Source organism: Prionailurus bengalensis, chromosome D2 (assembly GCF_016509475.1).
Source record: "Prionailurus bengalensis isolate Pbe53 chromosome D2, Fcat_Pben_1.1_paternal_pri, whole genome shotgun sequence".
Lineage (NCBI taxonomy): Eukaryota > Metazoa > Chordata > Mammalia > Carnivora > Felidae > Prionailurus > Prionailurus bengalensis.
In genome coordinates, this window is record NC_057351.1 from 55,742,683 (window position 1) to 55,764,342 (window position 21,660).

At 35.1% G+C, this 21,660-nt stretch overlaps 1 protein-coding gene across 4 annotated transcripts in view; it reads left to right on the forward strand.

Annotated features, from left to right (window-relative positions):
* The window catches only part of LCOR (ligand dependent nuclear receptor corepressor), a 144,277-nt gene that overhangs the window by 94,341 nt on the left and 28,276 nt on the right, over positions 1–21,660 (forward strand). For 2 of the 4 annotated variants that reach the window (XM_043597128.1, XM_043597127.1), the window contains exons 6-8: positions 3,864–4,151; positions 7,285–7,378; positions 9,926–19,462. In XM_043597128.1, coding sequence (XP_043453063.1) covers positions 3,914–4,151; positions 7,285–7,378; positions 9,926–10,895 — 1,302 coding nt within the window. In that variant the 5' untranslated portion in view covers positions 3,864–3,913 and the 3' untranslated portion in view covers positions 10,896–19,462. Of the gene's footprint in view, positions 1–3,863; positions 4,152–7,284; positions 7,379–9,925; positions 19,463–21,660 lie in introns of those variants that run through there. The other 2 variants (XM_043597124.1, XM_043597126.1) reach the window with 1 other exon arrangement.

Sequence of the window (21,660 nt, forward strand, 5' to 3'; positions counted from 1 at the left end):
TCCCTCTATGATCCATTCTAGTGAAGTCTTTACTTTCAAGAAATTCTAAATGGATTTGTGTTCCTTAGTTATGTCTTTCCTCTAGTTCCAAGACGGAGGTTACTGTGATAAGTTCTAAAAAAGTTTCCTACAAACTCTTGTGACCCTGAATACTCTAATATTCAGCAGACTCAATGATTCTGCTTTCTTTAGTACTTCTTTATATGTTCTAGTTTATATCCCTCATTCTTCTGGGAATTCCCTCCTTCCCTGTGAAATTTGAAGGGTGATTTTTGCCTTTACAGTGGTTGGAAGTCTGATAAAGTGCTATTCTAATTGGTTGGTTACAGTTGGAAACCAGCTGATGTTCTGCTTAATGTGGTCAGTATTTTCAAAATGGAGTATGAAGTGTTCTATAAAATTAAGGAACGCACAAGATTATTGTTTTCAGTGACACCTTTTTTTCCTAGGCAAAATTAAATTTTTCAGTACACCCTCACCTCACTTTTAGTACCCTCAGCACCCTCTGACGTGAAGCTCCCAACTGAGGCTCCCATGCTCACTTTATCATCCCCTAAATACCCTGAAATCTAAAATTATGTTCCAAATAGTAATTTTCTTAGTTGTATAAACATTTGATTGTTTTATTAAAGTAATTCACATTAAAGTATAAATGATAGACTCGTTCTGTCAGTTTATTAAATAAAATATCTTTACAGCTCCTCTGCTGCTCCTGTCCTTTAGTATGTGTACTGAATGAGTCACGGGCCTAATGCTGTAGCAATCTTCATTATCTGCAAAGAGGAGCTCCTCTTCCTATATGTGGAGAAACCACTTTTCATCCAGTCTTTGCTTGGAGGGAGTTAATAAAGCCAATCATAAGCATATTCCTAAAGAGAATTCTAGCCTACTTCTCTGCTAGTCCCATCCCTTTGTCATGTAGGAATAGCTTAAAGTTCTTCTAAGTTTTATTTTAAAATTAAACTTTTGGATACATGAGGGAAGGAATGTTTACCTTGGAATCAGCCTTAGGGTAGACTTTTAGGGATGAGAATCCTCTGAAATTGTATGTAAAGTTAAGTTCGTGTATTTGTATACTGGCATATGATGTTCAGAAAAAGAACTATTGCTTTGCTATTAGAAGTTCCTTCCTCCTTGTTTTATGTATTAATATTGATATTTTTAAATATTAATCTTCATGGAAATGTCTGAAAGCCATTAGTACTCTTCAAGTTATACCAAAAATGTATATAATATGCAGAGATATGACAGGCAATTTAGTCTGAAGGGTGTGTGTGTGTGTGTGTGTGTGTGTGTGTATACATATATACATATATATAAATATTTTTTTAAATAAATAGTTCAGAGATTTGGAGTTATTAATACTTTGTTTCCAAGTATTGCAAATTGTGTGTTTTAAATGAGTATGAAAAGGTTCTAAAAGCTAAGTAGGAACATAGATGCAATTAAAGTAGGCTTTTGTGGTATGGATTCAGTAATAAATTTTAGCTTATGAACGGTATACCTTCAACTATCATTATCAAATTTTTTCCAGCTTTGTCACTTGTGTTAGAAAATTTGACACTTTCTAAAAGTTAGATTTGCATTTTAAAAACATTAGTGGCTATAATGTAACATTTACTTGTTTTCCTGTAGTGTTAATTTTGATCTGGTTTGTGGTTTTTATTTGACTCATTTGTGCATATTCCCCAAGACATGTCTAGATTTATAGAAGTTGTGTTTTAAGTAAGTGAAAGAATGAAATGTGTTCAGGAAACTTTTCAAAACATGTAGAAATTCATATGACAGATATGTCATCAATTTGTAAGTATGAATTGTGTTTTATGGTTATGTTCTTCATTCAACAAAGAGGCAAGATACACCACAGCCATTTAAAGGTCAGAGGTAGCAGTTTATGGTCTTTATTCTAAAATCCCTGATTTTTCAAAAATCTATATATTTATGAATCTAGTTTAACTCTGCCTATTTGAAAACTTTATTTATGTGTTACAGGGGATAAGAAGATACATTAATATATAAAACTTGAGAAAATATAAAACTTGAAATTATATAGTCTTTTATTTGGAGGATAGGTCTTAAGTGGAAAGTTAAATGAATATTAATAAGAATATTCAGTGGGTAGAGATTTTAAAAAAGCAATGTATGGCTAAAATGTTTATTAAAACTTTTAAGGAACTCCTTCATGGTTGTAATAATTTCTGAACCTTACCTAATTGAATACCTTGATTCTTAAACCATCTAGCACACTCAGTCTATTTATAGAGAAGAAACATGGAGTTAGAAGTACTTCTGGTAGAACAGAAATGTTGCTGTTGGTAGAGAAAAACCTCATTAAACTCCAGAGAATTAAATATTCTGACTTTAGACTTTCTTCTGGTATTTAATGTTGTTTTTCAGGGGGAAAAAAATTGTTCTTAGAGTCCCATGAAGTTTTGATGATGTGTATGTTGTGGAGATTTTAGGTTTGAATTGTAATGAGTCAGTTTATCTCTAAATTTATAAATCAACCTAATTCCCTTATAGCTCCAACATATTATGGGTAAAGTAATTTACCTTCTGTAGTTGATCTTTAAAAGACCAAGGAAACTCAGGTTTTCTGGAACTGCTTTCTGAAACCTCTGAAGTGTGGTGTGGAAGTAAAGGTCACAGGTGGAACATTAAGATCAGGGGGAGAGTTTTAATCAAGGGTCTACCACTAACCATCTATACAGACTTGAAGAGGTCACTTCTCTTTAGACACATTAATCTTATTTGTCTACGGGAAAAAAAAAAAACACTATTTGATGGTGATTGATTTGACTGATCCATTTATTACTCAGCTAATATGAATGCATACTTTATGCCAAGCAAGATTAGGTGCTGAGTATACAGAGGTAAACAAACATAATCTCTGCTCTTGAGAAGCTTAGTCTCCCTGAGAGTGTGGTAATGATAGAGATGTGATGATATATTTATACCAAACATTTTCTCTTTTATTTTGCCCTATTTGACCTTCAGGGTCCCTCCCAGTGCCAGAAGTTCTACGAGTTAATGAATTCATATGGCCTTTATTTTTAAATTAACGTGGATTAGAAATTGATAAGTTTATTTTATTAATTCCTTTGCTATTGTGTTTAATGATTGGCAGAGTATATTTAAAGAACTCATGGAAAATATATGGTGTTAAACTTTGAGATCTGGCCTTTAAACTCCAAGCCCAGTGGTTCCAGCTGCACCTAGAAACTTAGTAGAAATGCCAGTCCTTGACCTCACCCTAGAACTGCTAAATCAGTTAACCCTAGGGATAGGACCCAGCAGTGTGTTTTTACAAGCCCTCAAAGTGATTCTTATGAGCCTGAAAATGTGAGGCTATGGCCCCAGTCTGTCATGGACCTTATATTAAGTATCTCCTTTTACAGTTTTGCTATGCCTTCAGTCTTTGACAGAAAGTAGATTATGTACTCATAACTGAGTAATCCATTCTTCAATAATTTAGGAAGAGATGGCTGAGGAAAGGTCTAGGAAAAACCGGATGTAATCTATAGGTGGTAAACAGAAGTAATTATTTCGTAAAAGAAAGGTTTGAGATTTCTGTATCAGGTAAGTGATTTTTGCCCATAAGATATACTGTTTTCCCTTTATTTAATTTCATAATACTGAGGGGGGTGTTTAGAAGTGATTTTATGAAAATTTTACTTAAAAAAATCTGCAGCTCATAAGCTTAGAGCTTAAAAATCTAATTCTGGGAGGGAATACTATGTTTAGGAGATTGCATTTTAAGAAAAAAAGAAAATGAAATTTTATGTTTGCTTGAAAGCTGTCTTTTTTTTTTTTTTTTGTAGTACATTGTCCCAGTTTAAAAGTAAATAAATCTTTGTTTACAGACAGTCCCTGGGTCTCCGACCCCAATATTCCCCTAGTGGCCCGTGAGATCATGCAGCGAATGATCCAACAATTTGCTGCTGAATATACCTCAAAAAATAGCTCTACTCAGGACCCCAGCCAGCCCAATAGCACAAAGAACCAAAGCCTGCCGAAAGCATCTCCAGTCACCACCTCTCCCACGGCTGCAACTACTCAGAACCCTGTGCTCAGCAAACTTCTCATGGCTGACCAAGACTCACCTCTGGACCTTACTGTCAGAAAGTCTCAGTCAGAACCTAGCGAACAAGGTATGGTTTGATGTCAAGGTCTCCTCTGTCCAATCAGAATACTTTAACTTTGGGGAGAAGAAAATTATTGGCAAGTAGGGCACCAGTAACAATAGGATAAAAACTAATTTGATTCTTAAATTATTCCTGACTATGCAGTCATAGAGAAGTACAGATAAAATGGCTACTATACATTATATATCAGTAGTTTGTAGTCAAGATCAATGTACCACTCAGGATTAGGTGGTTACACTTGTTACTGATCTTTAAGTTACTTGATATTTATATAAATATTTTATGTTTTACAAAGCATTGCCATATCCATTGTTTTTAAAACCCCTATAAAAAATTAAGTTTCCCCTGATCATCAGTGTTCTAGAATTAGCGCCTAGCTGAGAAATACATGTATCTTGTTAGGTAGAATTTATACTCAGCAAATGAAATTATAAGGCAAGAATGTGTATTGTTTGCATTTTTAAAAAAGAAACTCCTAGGGTTAGATATAATGAGGAAGACCGTAGACACAGCAGGTTGTTCAGTGTATTCCATATGTATATGGATATACATGTATATATACAAGCACCTCCATATGTATATGTACTGTATTATGAATTAACCTTAGAATATTTCCAAGGTAATTTAAATTTGTTGGTGAGGATCCTAATTAAGGGACAAGGTTAAAAGGTTATCAGTTTTGCTTAGCAAATATTTCTTGAATCTAAGAAAAGTTTACTCTTAAATAGATTAAATATTTGGGGTTTTTTGTGATCCCTTTTACTTTTAATTTCAGAGAGATGCAGTGAGCATTTCAACTGGGCCATTGTTTGACCCATTACAGATTGTAAATTGGTGATATCTGTTCTAGTGAGAGTTCATTTTCCTAGAGTATCTCCTCTAAGAGTGTGTAGAAAGTTATGAGAGGTGTGGATTTATTGGTGAGAAATACATGTTCATTTTGCAAAATTAGGTTTGAATTTGTATGAAGAACGTCTTAGAAAGGACTTTCTTTTGCTTATTATAAGTAATTTAAGAAGGATTTACATTTAATGGACTGGCTTTAGGTTTTTAAAGAATACATTTTTGAATAGTTTTTCTTTTCTTCTGTTTCTGAGTAAAGAACAGCAATCGTAATCTCAAAATTCTGAGAGATTTCCTAGTAGAATTCCTCATTGTCATATGTTCACATTGATCAGTGTACCTTTGGTCACCATATTCGCAAAATTGTGCTTTTCTGTTTTATTGAGGATTATCTTTACCAAAGATTGGTAGCTTTCATTAAAAGTCTTTTTTTTTTTTTAAATGTTGATTCATTTCTTGAGAGAGAGAGTGTGCATGTGTGGGAGAGAGGTGGGGGGGGGGGGCGGGGCGGGGACAGAGAGAGAGGGAGACAAAGAATTTGAAGCAGGCTCCAGGCTTCGAGCTGTCAGCACAGAGCCAGACATGGGGCTCAAACTCACAAACCGTGAGATCATGACCTGAGCCAAAGTCAGACGCTTAACTGACTGAACCATCCAGGCGCCCCTAAAAATCTTTCTGCTCTAAATATTGCATTAAAAACTTCAGGTTTACAATAGGAGAATGACAGTGTAGAGGTTGTATTTAAAATATTAATGATAGAGATTAACATACAAAGATACCACTTAGTCTAATTTAACTTCTTCTAGTTGGTGCTGTACTTAAGAGATACATTGTACTGACCGTATGCTCTGAAGAGGAATTTGACCTAGATGACAGGATTGTAGTGTATAGACTTCAAGTGAAACAGAATTTTAACATTATATTTCCCAGATCTATTTTCAAGTGTTTTCAATGAAACTACTGTATATTTAGTATATTTAAGTAGACTTAAAATGTTGCCTATTTGATGATTAGAAAGGCTTGGAAGTCTTTAAATAGTGTCTTTTGTTGGAAATATTTTGGTTGGAAGTATTTTAAGCAGTGTGTTTGCTTGTTAGATGTCTAATTGGGTTAACTTGGTGTCCTTATAAGATTACAACTATATTTTTAGAAATATTAGTGACTCCAAAGGACAACAGTTATTCTGGATGAGTGTGGGATTTTTGGTTTACAAGCTCAGTCACATATTTCTAACAGCCTGAAATCAGGAGTTACACTGTGCTCAGACACAAATCCTATTTAGGTTCTATGTTGGGGCAGTTTTTAACATAACTAGATAGAAAGGCCTCTCTGCTCGTCAGCTGAAAATCAGAGCCATTGATTATTAGCTTGCTCTGTTAATTTTGGACAAAATGGCAGCTTTAAAAGTTGTCTAGAAGATGAGTTTTCTTTTCTAGACATGTCTATGAGGGAAAGAAGTCTTTGTGGGATAAGAAGGTCTTCTAATTTTATGTTCTGATAACATGAATTTGTTATTCTAGTTTCAGTAAAAAATGGTTAAATCTCTAGGCTTTCATCAGTATCAAGACGATTTCATTCTTCACTCTTTCCTTAAACTTTGCTCACCAGTTTGTAACAGCTTATTAATTGAAAAACCTTGCCTTTATAAATACCAAGAAGGGAATTTTGAATCTCTGAAGAGTTTTTCCAAAAGATTGAATTCACATATACAGTTTTTTGCAGATGTGTCCAAAGAGTAATGAGGACACATGAAAATCACAGTTAACATCTGATTCATCTTACAAACTATTTTGTATATACATATAATCTAACCATATAAACTTATGTTTCAAAATGATTTGTGTCACATAAAATTTTCTAAATCCAACTTTAATGTTTGTTTTAGTGTTTCGGGTAGACTTAGCTCTTGAGGAATTTGGTTTTATAATCTGTATGATGTGGCATTGAGATTTCATATGCTTTGATAAAGGCACATTTCGAAAGCAAAGTCTAATAGTTCTATTTACATACTGTGTAAACTGCAATTTCTAATACCTGACTATATCCTAATGTCTTCAGTGGTAGGCTGTACCTTTTCTTTTGCCCTATTAATAAAATATTTAACCCTTGGAGATGTTAGATATAACAAGCTTTGCTAAATGTATGTCACTTTAGGAGGGAAGATACCCTGTCTTACGTATATAGCTAGTGTATCTGCTTGGTTGACTAGACCTATTGCTTTGTCATTTTTAGTCTGTTCAGTTCACATTTGTTCCTAGTTTTTAATATCCTCAGGTGTGTGTTTGTGTCTCTGCAGACGGTGTACTTGATCTGTCCACTAAGAAAAGTCCATGTGCTGGCAGCACTTCCCTGAGCCATTCTCCAGGCTGCTCCAGTGCTCAAGGGAACGGGTAAGGGAAAATATTTGTAGAATTTCACAGTTTATAGGGGACGGTTTATCGAAGATTGGTGAAAATCTCCTTTATATGTTTTAAAAATTAATTCTTCAGAGTAACGTTGTTATAAGTAGGCCTTTAGTAAATTGCTTAGTCCATTGATCAAGTAAAAGCACAGTCTGTGAAGTCCAGAATTGACTAGTGTAGATCAGGTTTGCCAAGTTAGTACAAATTGTAAATGATTGAAAATATGGCAAGAATGTCTTGGGACTTTCTGTTGTTGAGTGTTTGGGAGTGGGAAACCCAACCTAAATAATTCCAGAGTTCAGATGTAAAGGCACTGGTATGTGTGCGGAGGTTGTTGAATGAAAATTGGGCTCCAGTATTTTACTTGGTATCTCTAATGAAATGTGTGGGTATGTGGGGGCTGTTTGTTTTTTTCTTGTTTGTTTGTTTTGGTTTTGTTTTATTTGTTGATTTGAACTGCAGTTTTAACTCTGTGTGGCAGTTCAGAAAAAATAATCATATGTATTTTTTGTTTTTTAAGTGGTTAAGACTGTAGATGTTGGGATAACCGTCTTATGCTATCAAGACATTATATGCTCAGTTTTGATAACTCTTAGCAGATTACCCACCACCTAGTTTTATAGTGTGAGAATTGTCTTAATTCTCCCTCTACATGTACATAGAAACCATGTAGAAAAGCCAGATATTAATGAAGACATTTAAGTGCCATATTGGGAAGGAATTTCCATAAAATTGTGTTGTGACCAAAAATCAACTTCATTCATGAAAAATCACTTCGGTAAGCTAAATTAGGTAATATTTAAGTTTATTAACTTTTAGAATATCGACATAGGAAAGTTTTTAGGTGTTAAAGCAATAAGTACACATTAAATGGACTAACCTTTTTTCAACTTCCTCTTAATTACCTTCAAATTGAAGGATTCCTTTACTGACTTCTAAAATGCTGCCTTTATTTTCTCTAAAATTCTGTCATTTTCCTTTTTCTCTCCTCCTTTATTCGATCTAAAAGTAACTTCTTGATTTAATGCAGTTTGCATGGTTTACTAACCTTTTTTCTTAAGCCCTCCCTTTCACTATAGTTTATACTAGATACAAGTCCTTGTGGTCCCAAATCATTGGACTCCATTTTTTATATATCAGAAAACTTGGATTGTGTAATTGAGGACACATGTAGGAGAAGCTTAAGTGTGGTTTGTATAAATGAATCCCTCGCCTAAGATTACTTTAAACTTGGCCACCAAGTCCATGTATTATATGGTTGAAGTTGCTGTGTTTATCCCTCTGAATGGAAAGAAAGTGTTTTTTATGTGGTGTCGTTTTCTGGAAGACAAAAGCACCAATAGATTGCCCATCTTCTAGTTGACTATTCATTGTTATCTTTATTATGTTTTTTACTGATAACAGCACAGGGTCCCTGTAGACTTTTGGAGAACATAGCTGGTTTATCATTTCTTCAGAGTTCCACGTTTGTGCCTAGTAAATATAATTATTCCCCTTGGGCATGCTTTACCAGTTGCCAGTTTTATCAGTGATAATCTTTATATCTTGTGAAAAATGGAAACCTTATGAATTAACCTTGTTGTAAGTAGTTGACTTTTTAAATATTATTTGAAAGCTTTCCACTTAAAATTTCAAAATTGATGTTTGATATTTTAAGAAGAGACCATTTTAACTAAAGAAAACTGCTTTAAAACTGTTTAAAACATATACCTCTGACAGTAATTACTTTGAGTAGAACTTAAGGAACAAAGTTTGGGGAAAATAAAGGGCAGTTCTTTAAAGATTGGATTATTTCAAATGGAAACATAGTGGTACTCGTGTGTCTGCAGCTAATAGTGTTTTAAAATGAAGATGTGGTAAGTTAAAATGCGATGGGTATTTTGGTTTGGGTCCCCCCCACTCCCCCACCCCTTGGGGCTGGTAGCCATATTTTTTTCCCAAGCAAAATAAGAAATGTTATTTGAACTTGTTTGGTTTTTGATAATGAATATCAGCTTGTTTGTGGGATAAATGAGCAATTATCTATGGGTTCCACCAATGTAAATGGTTCCAGTTTTATAGCTGGTTGTCATGAATGTTGAATATGTTGCATTAAAATAAATAATTTGGCTTACTCTTTTATTACTGTACTTGTTTAGTGGTAACGTCACATTGGTAACACAATTCTGTGTAGATCTATGGAGACTCGATGATTACTTTGTAATTAATAATTAAGGTGCTATTTTCAGACAGTTGCGCGAAACTTTTTCTCCGAAAATTTGTGAACCCAACCAGAGACCAGCTGACAGGTTTAATTTTTCTTTGCCCAAAAAGCTCCTGGGTTTTTTTTTTTCCTTTTTTCCTTTTTCTTTTTTTGTGAACAAGTTTTAAAACTAACTGCTGAGACCATTTTTTTTTTAATTTTAGAGAAAAATAAATAAATAACACAAAGTGATGTTACCCAAGCAAGGCCTTCTAATAAAGGAGTGGTCCCCTCACCCATCCCTCCCTACCTGTGCAAGTCCTGCTCACATCAGTTTCCTTCCATCCAATTAGGCGACCTGGGAGACCCAGCCAGTACCGCCCAGACGGACTTCGGAGTGGTGATGGGGTACCTCCAAGAAGCTTACAGGATGGAACCAGGGAAGGTTTTGGACACTCCACATCACTCAAAGTTCCATTGGCTCGATCCCTGCAGATTAGTGAAGAGCTACTGAGCAGAAACCAATTGTCAACAGCTGCCAGCCTTGGGCCATCTGGATTACAGAATCATGGACAACACTTAATATTATCCAGGGAAGCCTCTTGGGCAAAACCACATTATGAGTTCAACCTCAGCCGTATGAAGTTCAGGGGAAATGGTGCACTCAGCAACATCAGTGACCTTCCTTTTCTTGCAGAAAACTCTGCCTTTCCAAAAATGGCACTTCAAGCAAAACAAGATGGAAAAAAGGATGCGAGCCATGCATCTCCTGTAGATTTAAAGATACCACAAGTTCGAGGAATGGATCTTTCTTGGGAGTCTCGCACTGGTGATCAGTACAGCTATAGCTCTTTGGTAATGGGTTCACAAACGGAGAGCGCGCTTAGTAAAAAGTTAAGGGCTATTCTTCCAAAACAAAATAGAAAAAGCATGCTAGATGCTGGACCCGATTCTTGGGGCTCAGATGCTGAGCAGTCTACCTCTGGACAGCCATATCCCACATCGGATCAAGAAGGAGACCCTGGCTCCAAGCAGCCTCGGAAGAAAAGAGGGCGTTACAGACAGTACAACAGTGAGATACTGGAGGAAGCAATCTCAGTGGTTATGAGTGGAAAAATGAGTGTTTCCAAAGCTCAGAGTATTTATGGGATTCCCCACAGTACACTGGAGTACAAAGTAAAGGAGAGGCTGGGCACTTTGAAAAACCCTCCAAAGAAAAAGATGAAATTAATGAGGTCGGAGGGGCCAGATGTTTCTGTAAAGATTGAATTAGATCCCCAGGGAGAGGCAGCACAAAGTGCAAATGAATCAAAAAATGAGTAGAAATACTGTAGAGTGCCAATTACTGTACAAACTGGGTGAGCACTACTGCATTGTTCAGCTGTCATTGCTTGCACCTGGCTTCATTTACTGTGACACTTGTTTCTTTGCAGATTTTGCATTGACTTGTGTGTACAGAGGTGAAAGGTGCATTCTGAATGTTGCATATTTTAAAATTTTCATGTGCAGTATGGCTCGGGATATTGTTTGGCCTTTTGCATGTTTCTCTACAAAAGAGAATTGAGTTACCTCACAGAGAACAGATACATGGAAGTGGACTCCTTGCCTGTAGAGCCTGCATGCTTTTCTTTCTTTTTTTTCCTTAAGTTATATTTGCCTTTATTTAAAAAAAAAAAAAAAGAAAAAAAAAAGAAAAAAGCCCCCTTTTAGAAACCACCTCTGTCATACTGGGAGCTTTATCATTACAAATTGGAAAGCCATCTTATAAAATCATTCATGTTTCTCTTCTACAATTCAACTAATTGAAGGATTAAACTAAAGAAAAAATTCTAAGAACAATGAACCTTGGAATTTAAGAAATTTGGTTATTCAATGACACATAATTATTTAGGTCAATTTACGTTTTGTGATTTTCTTCTCACTATTAAATTTACTTAACAAATCAGCAATCTATTTAGTGCTCACCCGGAGGGAAAGGAGGTGGAAAATGTGCACACACTACCTTCAGAAATGCTTTGGTTAATTACTTTGTAACACTACCTTTGCTGTAATTTTATTTGGGATTTTCTAAGGGTAGAATTTGGTCTCACCAACAAGTGAGGATATAGCCTTATCTCATGGAGGACAAGCTCCGTTCTTACTCAGGAGCAGTCAGGGTACATTACATAAAACAGTAGAGGATGCCTCATTTTAACAGACTTTCTTTGTATTCTTAAAACCTTTTACAGATTTGATCATGTGCTAACTAACGACCGGATGTCGTTGCAGCAACTAGTTTAAAGTATTCAAGATCTGTTTATTGGGAGAAGTAAGGAAAGAAGTGTGTTTAAGTAATTATAATATTGAAAAAGTGGTATCTAGATTTTACAGCCTCAGTAGTCTGCCCAAATACCCACATGAATGAAGGATCCATGTTTGTGGTGAGAAAAAAACACAACCCCGAGGTAACCTAATATGATTTAGGTTGCATTTTACATCTAATGATAATTCAATCAGAAATCAAGCTCAGTAGAATTTCTTTTTTAACCAATCCAGATACTAGTACAAGGGGGGTTGTTTTTTAGTTTTTATTTAATTCGTTGCTTTTGATTTCTTTCTTTCTTTCTTTTTTCTTTATTTTGGCATCCTGCGTAATATCCCTTTCTTAACCTTTTCTGATACCTAGCTGATTTTTGTGGTTGTTTAGCACACAGTTCAGGACTTTTCAGATAAGCACTCCTTAACATCTAAGCGTTTTTTGAGATGGGCTTTTCAAATTACAGTAACTAAATTTGGAATATTTATTTTCAAAAAATTTTTGCAAGAATAACTGACAAAGCCCATGAAATTTAATTTTGCATTGTAACCAAATTAAAATTACTGTTTGTGCAAAACAAAACCCATACCACATACACCTAATCTAATCTAATCTAATTTGCTGAGAAAAGTGGTCAGGCCCTTCTGAATGCTTAACCAAAAACAAAAAGGCATTGGAGTTTTTGTGTAAAATCAAACTTGGAGCATTAAATTGAGGCTGATGATTTCAGATGGATGCTAACAGTTTGAAGAGAAGTAGGTCCAGACATTCCCAAGGCATAAATTCTTGCCTGGCAACTTTGGAGCAGTTAATTAGGTTAAGGATAGTTTTCCCTCAGCAACGTCTGTGTTCAAAGGTTAGGCACACCATTGCTGTTATTAAAATACATGCACTGCTCATTCTTGACAGTAGCCTGGGCTTGGTTCTCCTTTCGGTTTGGTTATTTTGTGTAGCAGTTTAATCCGTGGATGACTGAGCCTGTTTCCTCTTAGCTTTCTAGTCTTCTCAACAGAAAAAGCAGCTGGGGTTCAGAGCAGTATATGACTCTGCAATATTTTCTAGCCTAGCTAGAAGTTGCAATAAAAATATTTTGAAATATTTGGTTTTCATCTGCAGTTGAAGGAAGTTGTAGAAAGTTTGCTGAAAGCAAAGGGCTAAGCTTGTGAAGGAATGCCTCCTTTGTTCCACACTCAGTAATTTGTCACACACAATTAATTGCAGCCATGGTACCTTTTTGCATGATGTTTGGGGTATTCGGTAGCCCAAATTGCTGCAAAAAAGTCCTTTGAGCAATTAATTTGTGCTTGCTTTTATCCCCTGTCAGAAAGGCATCATTAAAGGCCCATTTAAAAATCTGGCCCTAAAAGTTCAACTTTTGTAGTTTTACTGTTCAGAGAGGTTTAATCCTGTGTGGTAGTCTATACAGTGATGTATGAGTTGAGTTATGTAAATTTTGTCATTGTAGTGTACATGGAGTGATCATTTTACTAACATAAATATTTTCTATGTGTGTTTCAGTGGATGACAATCGAGCAGCAGAAGAATGGTGTGCCTACCCTTTAATGCTGCAGTTTAAATAAGAGAACTTGTATTGTGTCATTTCAGATTGTAGGCTGAGAGTTGTAAATAGTGAAAATTTGAGTACTTCTATTATTTGTTTTGGTTAGAAAGTGAATTTAAAAACAAACCAAACTCTAAACTTTCTCAGATTAAAAGTCCTGAGACCTGAAGATTGTAATATTCATGTCTGTGAAGCTTTTAAACATTACACTTGAGATCAGTCATGACTTGATATTCAGGTAAATTTTCTTTTCCAAGAAGCTTTTGAATAAGCATATTTCCTCCAAAGGTCGGTCGGTCTCTCTCTCTCTCTTTTTTTTTTTTCTTTTTTGAGTGTAGATTATTTTAAAGCACTAATTGCATTACATTGGTAACTGCAATATAAAATAGCCATTATTGTTTTGTGAAGCATGGTTGAAATTAGATAGTGGTCCCTTTTAAATTTCATGAGCCTCTCAGAAAAAAAAAATCTTTAAAAAAAAATACAGAAAGCTGCTGAATATTTCAAAAGATATATATTTTACCTTATTGTAGGTTTTGTAAAGTTAGTTTGTAATATTCAGGTGCACTTTTAATGTTAAATTTTGTGTTCAGAGTTCCATTATACCATGTATTTCTTGGAGGTGGCTCATCACATGGCTGGCTGTCAGTCTTGGTGCTGCAGCGATCTTTTAATATTTGATTTCTCTCTTAATTTGCCACTGTTCTGTATTGGCACTTTCAGTGTAGATATTCTAGTTTGGGGACGTCCTCATAAGTGTGTAATAGAGATTGGTCTATTCGCATGCTTAATTTCTGCTAATCAGAGTTTTGCATGGCCCAAACAACAGTTGACCATTTTTATGGTATGGGAAGGTATAGTTCACAGCTGTCTTTGTCACAAAAGCCTTTTCTCCTCTCATTTTCCAGTAGGCAGATGATGGCATTACTCCAACTATATATTACTCAAATTAATGTTAGGAGATAATGTATTGAAAATCAGTTCTTACGTTTTTATGAGAGAACATTGATATCATTGAATGGATAAGCTATGGCACTATAAAATCAAAAATACTAAATAATCCTGTGGAAGGATATCTAGTTAGTATTTTTACCATTAGCTTTCTCATTTCTCAGACAGTAGAGTCATGAAGCTTGACAATAATGTAGTGTACTATATTACTTTGTTCAGTAGGCTTTCCAGTGACTCTGAACTCTGTTCGTGATGAGCTATACACTTTTTTCTGTTCCCCAAATACCATGAAGGACAAGGTCTCTCTTTCAAGAAACATAATTTATATTTGTGTATAATACTTTTTAATATTAAGTTTGTTGTTACTCTGAAGTTTAGGTGTTGCTTGAGAAACCTTTGCTGCAGCAGATCACAAATATGAGTAAGGCTTTGTGTGATAATAGGGTCCTTATGTGAAGTTAATTACTGTTCAGTTCTGGTGAGCAAGCTCAACAAGTGTGAAGTGTGTATTAGCTTTATTTGGTACACTTTTACTTTACAATATTGAAGTGCTTTTAGAACTCTGGTTATCTTATAAAAACCATTACCTCAACCAATTGGCATTTTCATTCCCCAACATTTTACCTGAGCTATAATATGAGCTATATGGGATCAGATAGTGAAACAGTAAGGCACAATGAGAAGTTCAGTTCCCGATTTTCTGGAGAGAACTCTAAATTAGACTAAAAATGACTACCTGCAAAGGCCCATATCATAACTACCTTCTGTCGTTAGGCAGTACTTAGCAACCTTTGAGCTGCTAGTGAGTTATGTGTTCTCCCCCTGCCCAAGTAAGCACATGGTGCAAGGCCTGGTTCTAAGCCTTTGTGATTCTCTTAACATTTCATTGACCCATAATAGTGAAGCTTGTATTCAGTTAGTTATTTTTATAAAACATATTGAGTCAGCCCAATGTCAGAACCTGAAATTATTTTGAGTAGTTACAGCAGTTTTGAGATAGTTTGGTGCCGTTTTCTTTAACAGCTATTGTCCCTGTAGATTTAATTTTGAAACCACATATTTTTGCTTTTGTAATTACTCTTTCTTTAAATGCTAGAAGTTGTTTCTCTGCGAGCCACCCTTTTCTGAATATTCAGGTTGCTGTCATTGGTGATAGAATATGGCAATAGACTGAATTGCTCCACTTAATCTTTTATAGAAGACACTGAAAGTTATAGGTTAAATTTTGACCTTCGTGAGGGTATCAAAAATTGTTTTCCTTGTTACCTTTCCATTGTAATTAGGTCTTCATTCATACTACAGTCAGGCCAGTGTTATTAAAAATGTTAATGGCTTTAGCCAGACCGCCCATTTAGGATACTATTAAGGCATATAGGAGATTTTTTAAAAAGTCAATTGCTTTCAAACTCTACTGAAAAGGAAAAAGTATAATTCTGGTACAAGGAATGCAGACCTCCAAAGTCTTCTTCGCATTTTGGATTCATTCTATCCTTGAGACTTGTAGGATTTGTGAACATGGTGACTGAGGGGAAAATAGAGGAAATTCCTTGCATTTCCTCTGTCTGTTGTTCCCAGATAAACTCACAGTTGCCTTTTGAAGAAGCAGACATTAGCCCTGTAGCTGTGTGCCCTAAGTGTTGTGAAGGAGATCAGGGGAGGGGGTGAGAAGTAGAATGGGAAAGTATATAGACTTGTGAAGAGGCTAAAGATTCTGTACTAAGATACTAACAATGAGTCACAGGATAGATAACGTGGTGAAGTTGGGCCACCTTCATTTGATAGTCAGAAAAATCTTTTAGATCATTTGAAAATGAGAATCAAGGCTAATTAATGTTGATTTGACAATAAAACATGAGTTAATTCTGCAACTATTTGGGGGGTAATTTTAAGGTTTCCAGTTCATTTAGAGCTGTATTGGTAAATGCTGAAAAACAAGCACTTTTAGTTAATCTTCGATTTATTGGATGTAGCAAATATTATAATCATAATATTTAATCTTTATAGTTTGAATATGGAAATGAACTCTTTACCCCATCTTGAACTGTCTTTGAACAGACTCAAGGTGATCTTTTCAACACTGGAAATGACCCTACACACATACCAAAAAAATCTAAAGCAGTAAGATGTATTTGAAGATCCATACCTCTTAGACTTTTTAGATTTGTCTTGGGAAAGAATTTATGAACCTATAACCAGTATTAGTGCAGTCTTGGGTTCCTTGTTCTGCATAATTGCACCCTTTCTCAGGTATGTCCTGAAAACATAAATTTTAAAATAATCTCTTTAGAGATTAGATTCTCAGTGGATAGTGTGTAAGGGGACTGGGGGAGGGGGGTGGGGGGTTGGACACAGGACACTGACACAGTAGAGCAGGGATTTTTAACATTCAATAGCCAAATAGAATTTCAAGAATATTTTTACCCCCTCAGAATAAGTGAAACAACATCTATTATTTGGTAAATACCCAGTGCTACACTCCTAAAAGTCTTTTCTTTCATCCAGGTAACTTTTTTTTCCTGCTTGGTGGAAGGGTATATAGTAAACTTTACTGTCACTAGGAAAGCACTTGTCCGAAATGTTTTAAAGTACTAGAAAAGGGATAATTCAGCACTTTTTCTGTTACAACACTAAAGTCTTAATTTATCTTCAGAGTCTTAGGTACTGTAAGTTTTTATTAGCGTGATTATTTAAAAATATAAAGCATAACTACATAATACGGGGTCAGATCACATTTATATAAATCTTGTCTTATTAAAAAAAAAAAGACGACATTCTGTACCTTTACAAGCAATTCCAAATGATTGCCTCACTTTTCCCATTTCATTAAGCATTTCAGGCTTAAGAATTTGGAATTTGAGAGGAGATGAGGGGAAAATTCCCCAACATGAAAAATTGTGTCAGACCATTTTAGAAAAATCACTAGGAAAATGGGTAGGGATTCTCTCTCCCTTTAAGTCTTCAGGGAATGAGCAGTATTTAGAATCTTTGGCTGAAATTCAAGCCTTTTTACTGTGTAAATTTTTAATATTAATTCACTGACATGCTTTTTACATCAGAGGACTGAAAATGGATCTTAATGTTTTTAAGTTGTGGAAGGGTATATTTCTAAAATGAGGGGGGGATAATTAACTAGGTTAGTATACCAGCATTAGTAAGTTTAAGGAATTTTAGTATGTAATAGCAAAGTGTTTGATTAAAAGTCTAATCCTATATTGCTAGTCGAAATTAGTTACATTCTGATCTAGGAAAGATAATAGTCATTGGATATTGATATGCTGTGCTGTCAGAAAACCAGACTAAGATAGAAACCTTTATCTGACTCCCACATGTTGCTTGTTCTGATGGGATGTATACTTTACAGCAGCTTATTGCTGCTTTGAGAAGAAATGTATAAACTATACATTTGGAGTGTTTGCATATAATTCTTTATAACCTCCACTTTAAACTGTCAGACATTGGTATTTTATCAGTCCACACTGTTAAATAAAACTAATGTTCTTAGGAATCCAACTTGTACACACTGTTTAAAAACCCTCAGGGACAGTTTACACACTATTCTCACTCAATTCAGGTACTTTGATGCTATTCTTAAACCTAACAGTGACTTGTATTTTTCTGTTTTGCTTTTATTTCGACGTGCTGGTAGCACATCCTTGATGAATGTCAACTTAAAAAACTCAGTTCAGGTATCCAGGTATAACTCAGCCAAACAGATTTTAAAGCTGCATATAACTCTCCAGCACACGGTGCCTCACACTCTTATAGTGGCATTCTATATATTCAGTTATTACTACTGAGCAGATAATATGGGGGTTCCTGTTAACAGTGTATTTAAAACAATGTGCATAAATGTATAACCAGCACATGTCTCACGCACGCGCACACACACACAAACAAACACACATAAACACAGTTAAACTGTATATTTTTAAATGCCACTAGAAGCCAGCACAATTAAATGACATTCCTTGCTGCTTCTGTAAACTATAACAGACGCAGTTCCTCCTCGATGTGGCTCTTGCTTCTTCACCACACTACTACTAAATTCAAGCACTGGTCCTTGGGTGTCTGACCTCTACATTCTAGTTTATGCAATGTCTTTAGAGAATTCTGTGCACTGGCCACTGTGATGGAACCGTTGGGCCAGGAGTGCTCTGAGTTTATTAGTAGTGATTCTGCCAAAGTTGGTGTGGTAACATGAGTATGTAATGTCAAAAAATTAGCAGAGGTCTAGGTCTGCATATCTGCAGACAATTTTGTCAGTATATTTTGTAGCCTTGAAGTCCTCAGTGACAAGTTTCTAATGATGTGAAGTTCTAATTCCAGTGTTTTAGCCCTTTGCATCTTTAATGTTAAGACTTGTCTACTAGAGGTCTTTATTCTTTAAGACTCCTTTTGTTTTCTACAGTACTTTCTGTGGTTAACAAAATAGATTATTCCTCTGCTTTAATATTTGATATCTTACATCTAAAAGGAACTCCATATATAAAACCCATAGCCTTTGAAGATACGGAAAATGGCATCTTTCAGATTTCTAGAAGTTCAAGTGTCATGCAACAAAACAGGAACCCCCTTTACTCTTATGGACCTCATTTCAATATACTGTTTACAGTTTGACGGAATTGTATAATTTAATATTTCTCTTGTACTGTAGTTTATATTTATTTACAGATTTTTTTTTGTACTGTGTGATTTGAACTTTTTGTTCCTTGCTATGATCAATGTTTATGTAGTAGAGCACTTATGATCACAAATTAAGTTTTTTGGTTTGATTGCACTACATTAAATTTTTTAATGCAGTTCTGATTTTTGACTGGACTAAAATAAGCTGTGTCTTAATGTATGTGATGAGTACTTAAAACTTTAATCCATGTGGTCCCCTTTTTTTTTGCATTGTATGTCAAAAGCGCTAGTTCTTTCGTGCATGTGTAAGATTTAATGGTTCCATTGTATTATTTGACCATGACATTTTGGAGAAACATTCCCAGCTGTAATGTTGTGTATGGTAGTTCTCACTGGATGCTAGACTTTTCAGAACCACTATTCTTCTAATAAATTTTGTTGTGAAAAGCTGTTTTAAAAGCTTGGTTTCTACTTCTTAAGAGTTTATTGCTTTAAAAAAAAAAAAGTCCACAGAAGGGGTAAGATTTCGGTGTGTACTGTAAATGTATATGGTAATTGAAGTTGGTAATTTTTTATGGTAAATTCTTCCTAGATTATCTCTTAGATAGCTAGAAGTTGCTGCTTCAAAACTATGCTTCAGTAGTTGGGTGCTGCACTGCCTTTAACTCTGTGTCTTTACTAATTTGATACTCCCCTACCTCAGTTTTCTTCATTTGCATTATTCACTTTAAAAAGTTTTTTCAACAAACAAGATACTGTATATCTTGATGTTTTCATGAGACCTGCTTGCTGGACTTGGTTTTTCATAATTTTCTTAGAGTAAAACTTTATGCTGGAATTGCTTGCTAAAAATAATGATTTACTAGGTTCTGTTTGCTCTTTTCTTGAGGCACAAGTGTGAAAGTAACATCAATCAGTTGAGGTTATTACGTTCTGATTTTTGGGAGGATGCTGGTATTTCTTTTTATCAGAGCCAATAAAGAATAGCATATATGTTGCTCAACGTTTATATTGTGGTTTTTAGAAACTAGGTGTATAAAGCAGTTCTGTATTATAAAGTGATTCCTGTTGTGAAGTGGTGAGGGGAACAACTGAATTACAGTGATAAAGATTAGAAATGGTTGAGAAAGCTTTTTCAAGCTTGTGATTGATCCATGTGTAATTCAGCATGTAGGTTGAATTGATTTCTGATAATTTCTAATGGCATTTTATATTGAAAATGATGCTATTGTTGGTAGTTGCTTTAGATTATCTTTTAGTATTTAAAAGAAATGGTTATTAAAGTATTATTTATGAGAAAGTGCACATGTGTGAGTGCGATTGGGGGAGGGGTAGAGAGAGAGGGAGACCAAAGGATTTGAAGTGGGCTGTGCTGACAGCAGAAAGCCCGAGGCGGGCCTCAAACTCACAAACCATGAGATCATGCATGACCTGAGCTGAAGTCAGACACTCAACCGAGGGAGCCACCCAGGCATCCCTTAATGTTTATTTATTTTGAGAAGGAAAGCACATGTTAAGGGGAGGGGCAGAGAGAAAGGGAGAGAGAATCTGAAGCAGGCTTCATGCTGTCAGCACAGAGTCTGACTTGGGGCTCCATCCCACAAACCATGAGATCATGACCTGAACCGAAATCAAGAGTCAGGTGATAAATCTACTGAGCCACCCAAGCGCCCCTTAGTATAGTATTTCTGTCTTCTTTCTTTGGCTAATTCTGCCTTTTGGTCCGATGTTTATAAATTTGGCAATTTTGTTGGTTCTGTAGGCTTACTCATTGGGTTCATTTGTTCTCCTTAGTTATGACACGTTTATAGAACATTTTTCTGGAAACCTAATTATCACTTCTTTGTAAATTTTAAAGTTACAACTGCTTGTTTCTTGGCACTATCCATTCCAAACGGGTGGCCAGATCAATATAGTTAGGATTATAATCTAGCATCTCATAAGTAAATTTATTTTAGTGATTCTGTCTTCAAATTGATATTTGGCTCTCCAATTATATTTTTAGAAAGGGCTTATTACTTCTAACCCAGAAATTTCTTTTCTGGTTCTGTTGATACTTTGTTAAGACACAGAGTCACTGAATTAATTTCAAGGTGTAGGAATCTGGGAGATTGCATAAGGGAAATGAAGTGGAAAAAATGGAAAATGGTACAGCTTTCTGCCATTTCTTGACTTGTGTAGGTGTTATTTTTTCCATTAGAACTGTCCTTTTCTGTCACCATAGATTTGTAGTGAAATGTAAAAACATGTAACTAAGTCATATGGTGCTAGACTTCGTCGCTGAAATGACTGAAAAATCTTTTTTTTTTAATAGAAAGCATTAAGTAACATGATAGATAACTTCTTGTATTCTGAGTGTACCCTTTATCATTATTTGTTTCTAGTGGCAAGTATTTAGCACAGAATTTTATTCCTATTCAACTTAAAAGTGATTGGACTTTTGCTGTTTGGGGAGGAAATGGTAATGTATCAAACTGCATTTACAACTGGAGTAAAAAGACTTTATTTCAGAGTTTGGTGGAAAAGAAATGTTCTCAAAAGAAAACATTGTTTTGAAAGGTTGATCAGTGTTTGTAGTTAATAGTTTAAGCCATGATTTGGTTAGAGCTCAACTTAGAAAGTAAGAACCTGGGGAATAAGTGAAAATATATAAAAAT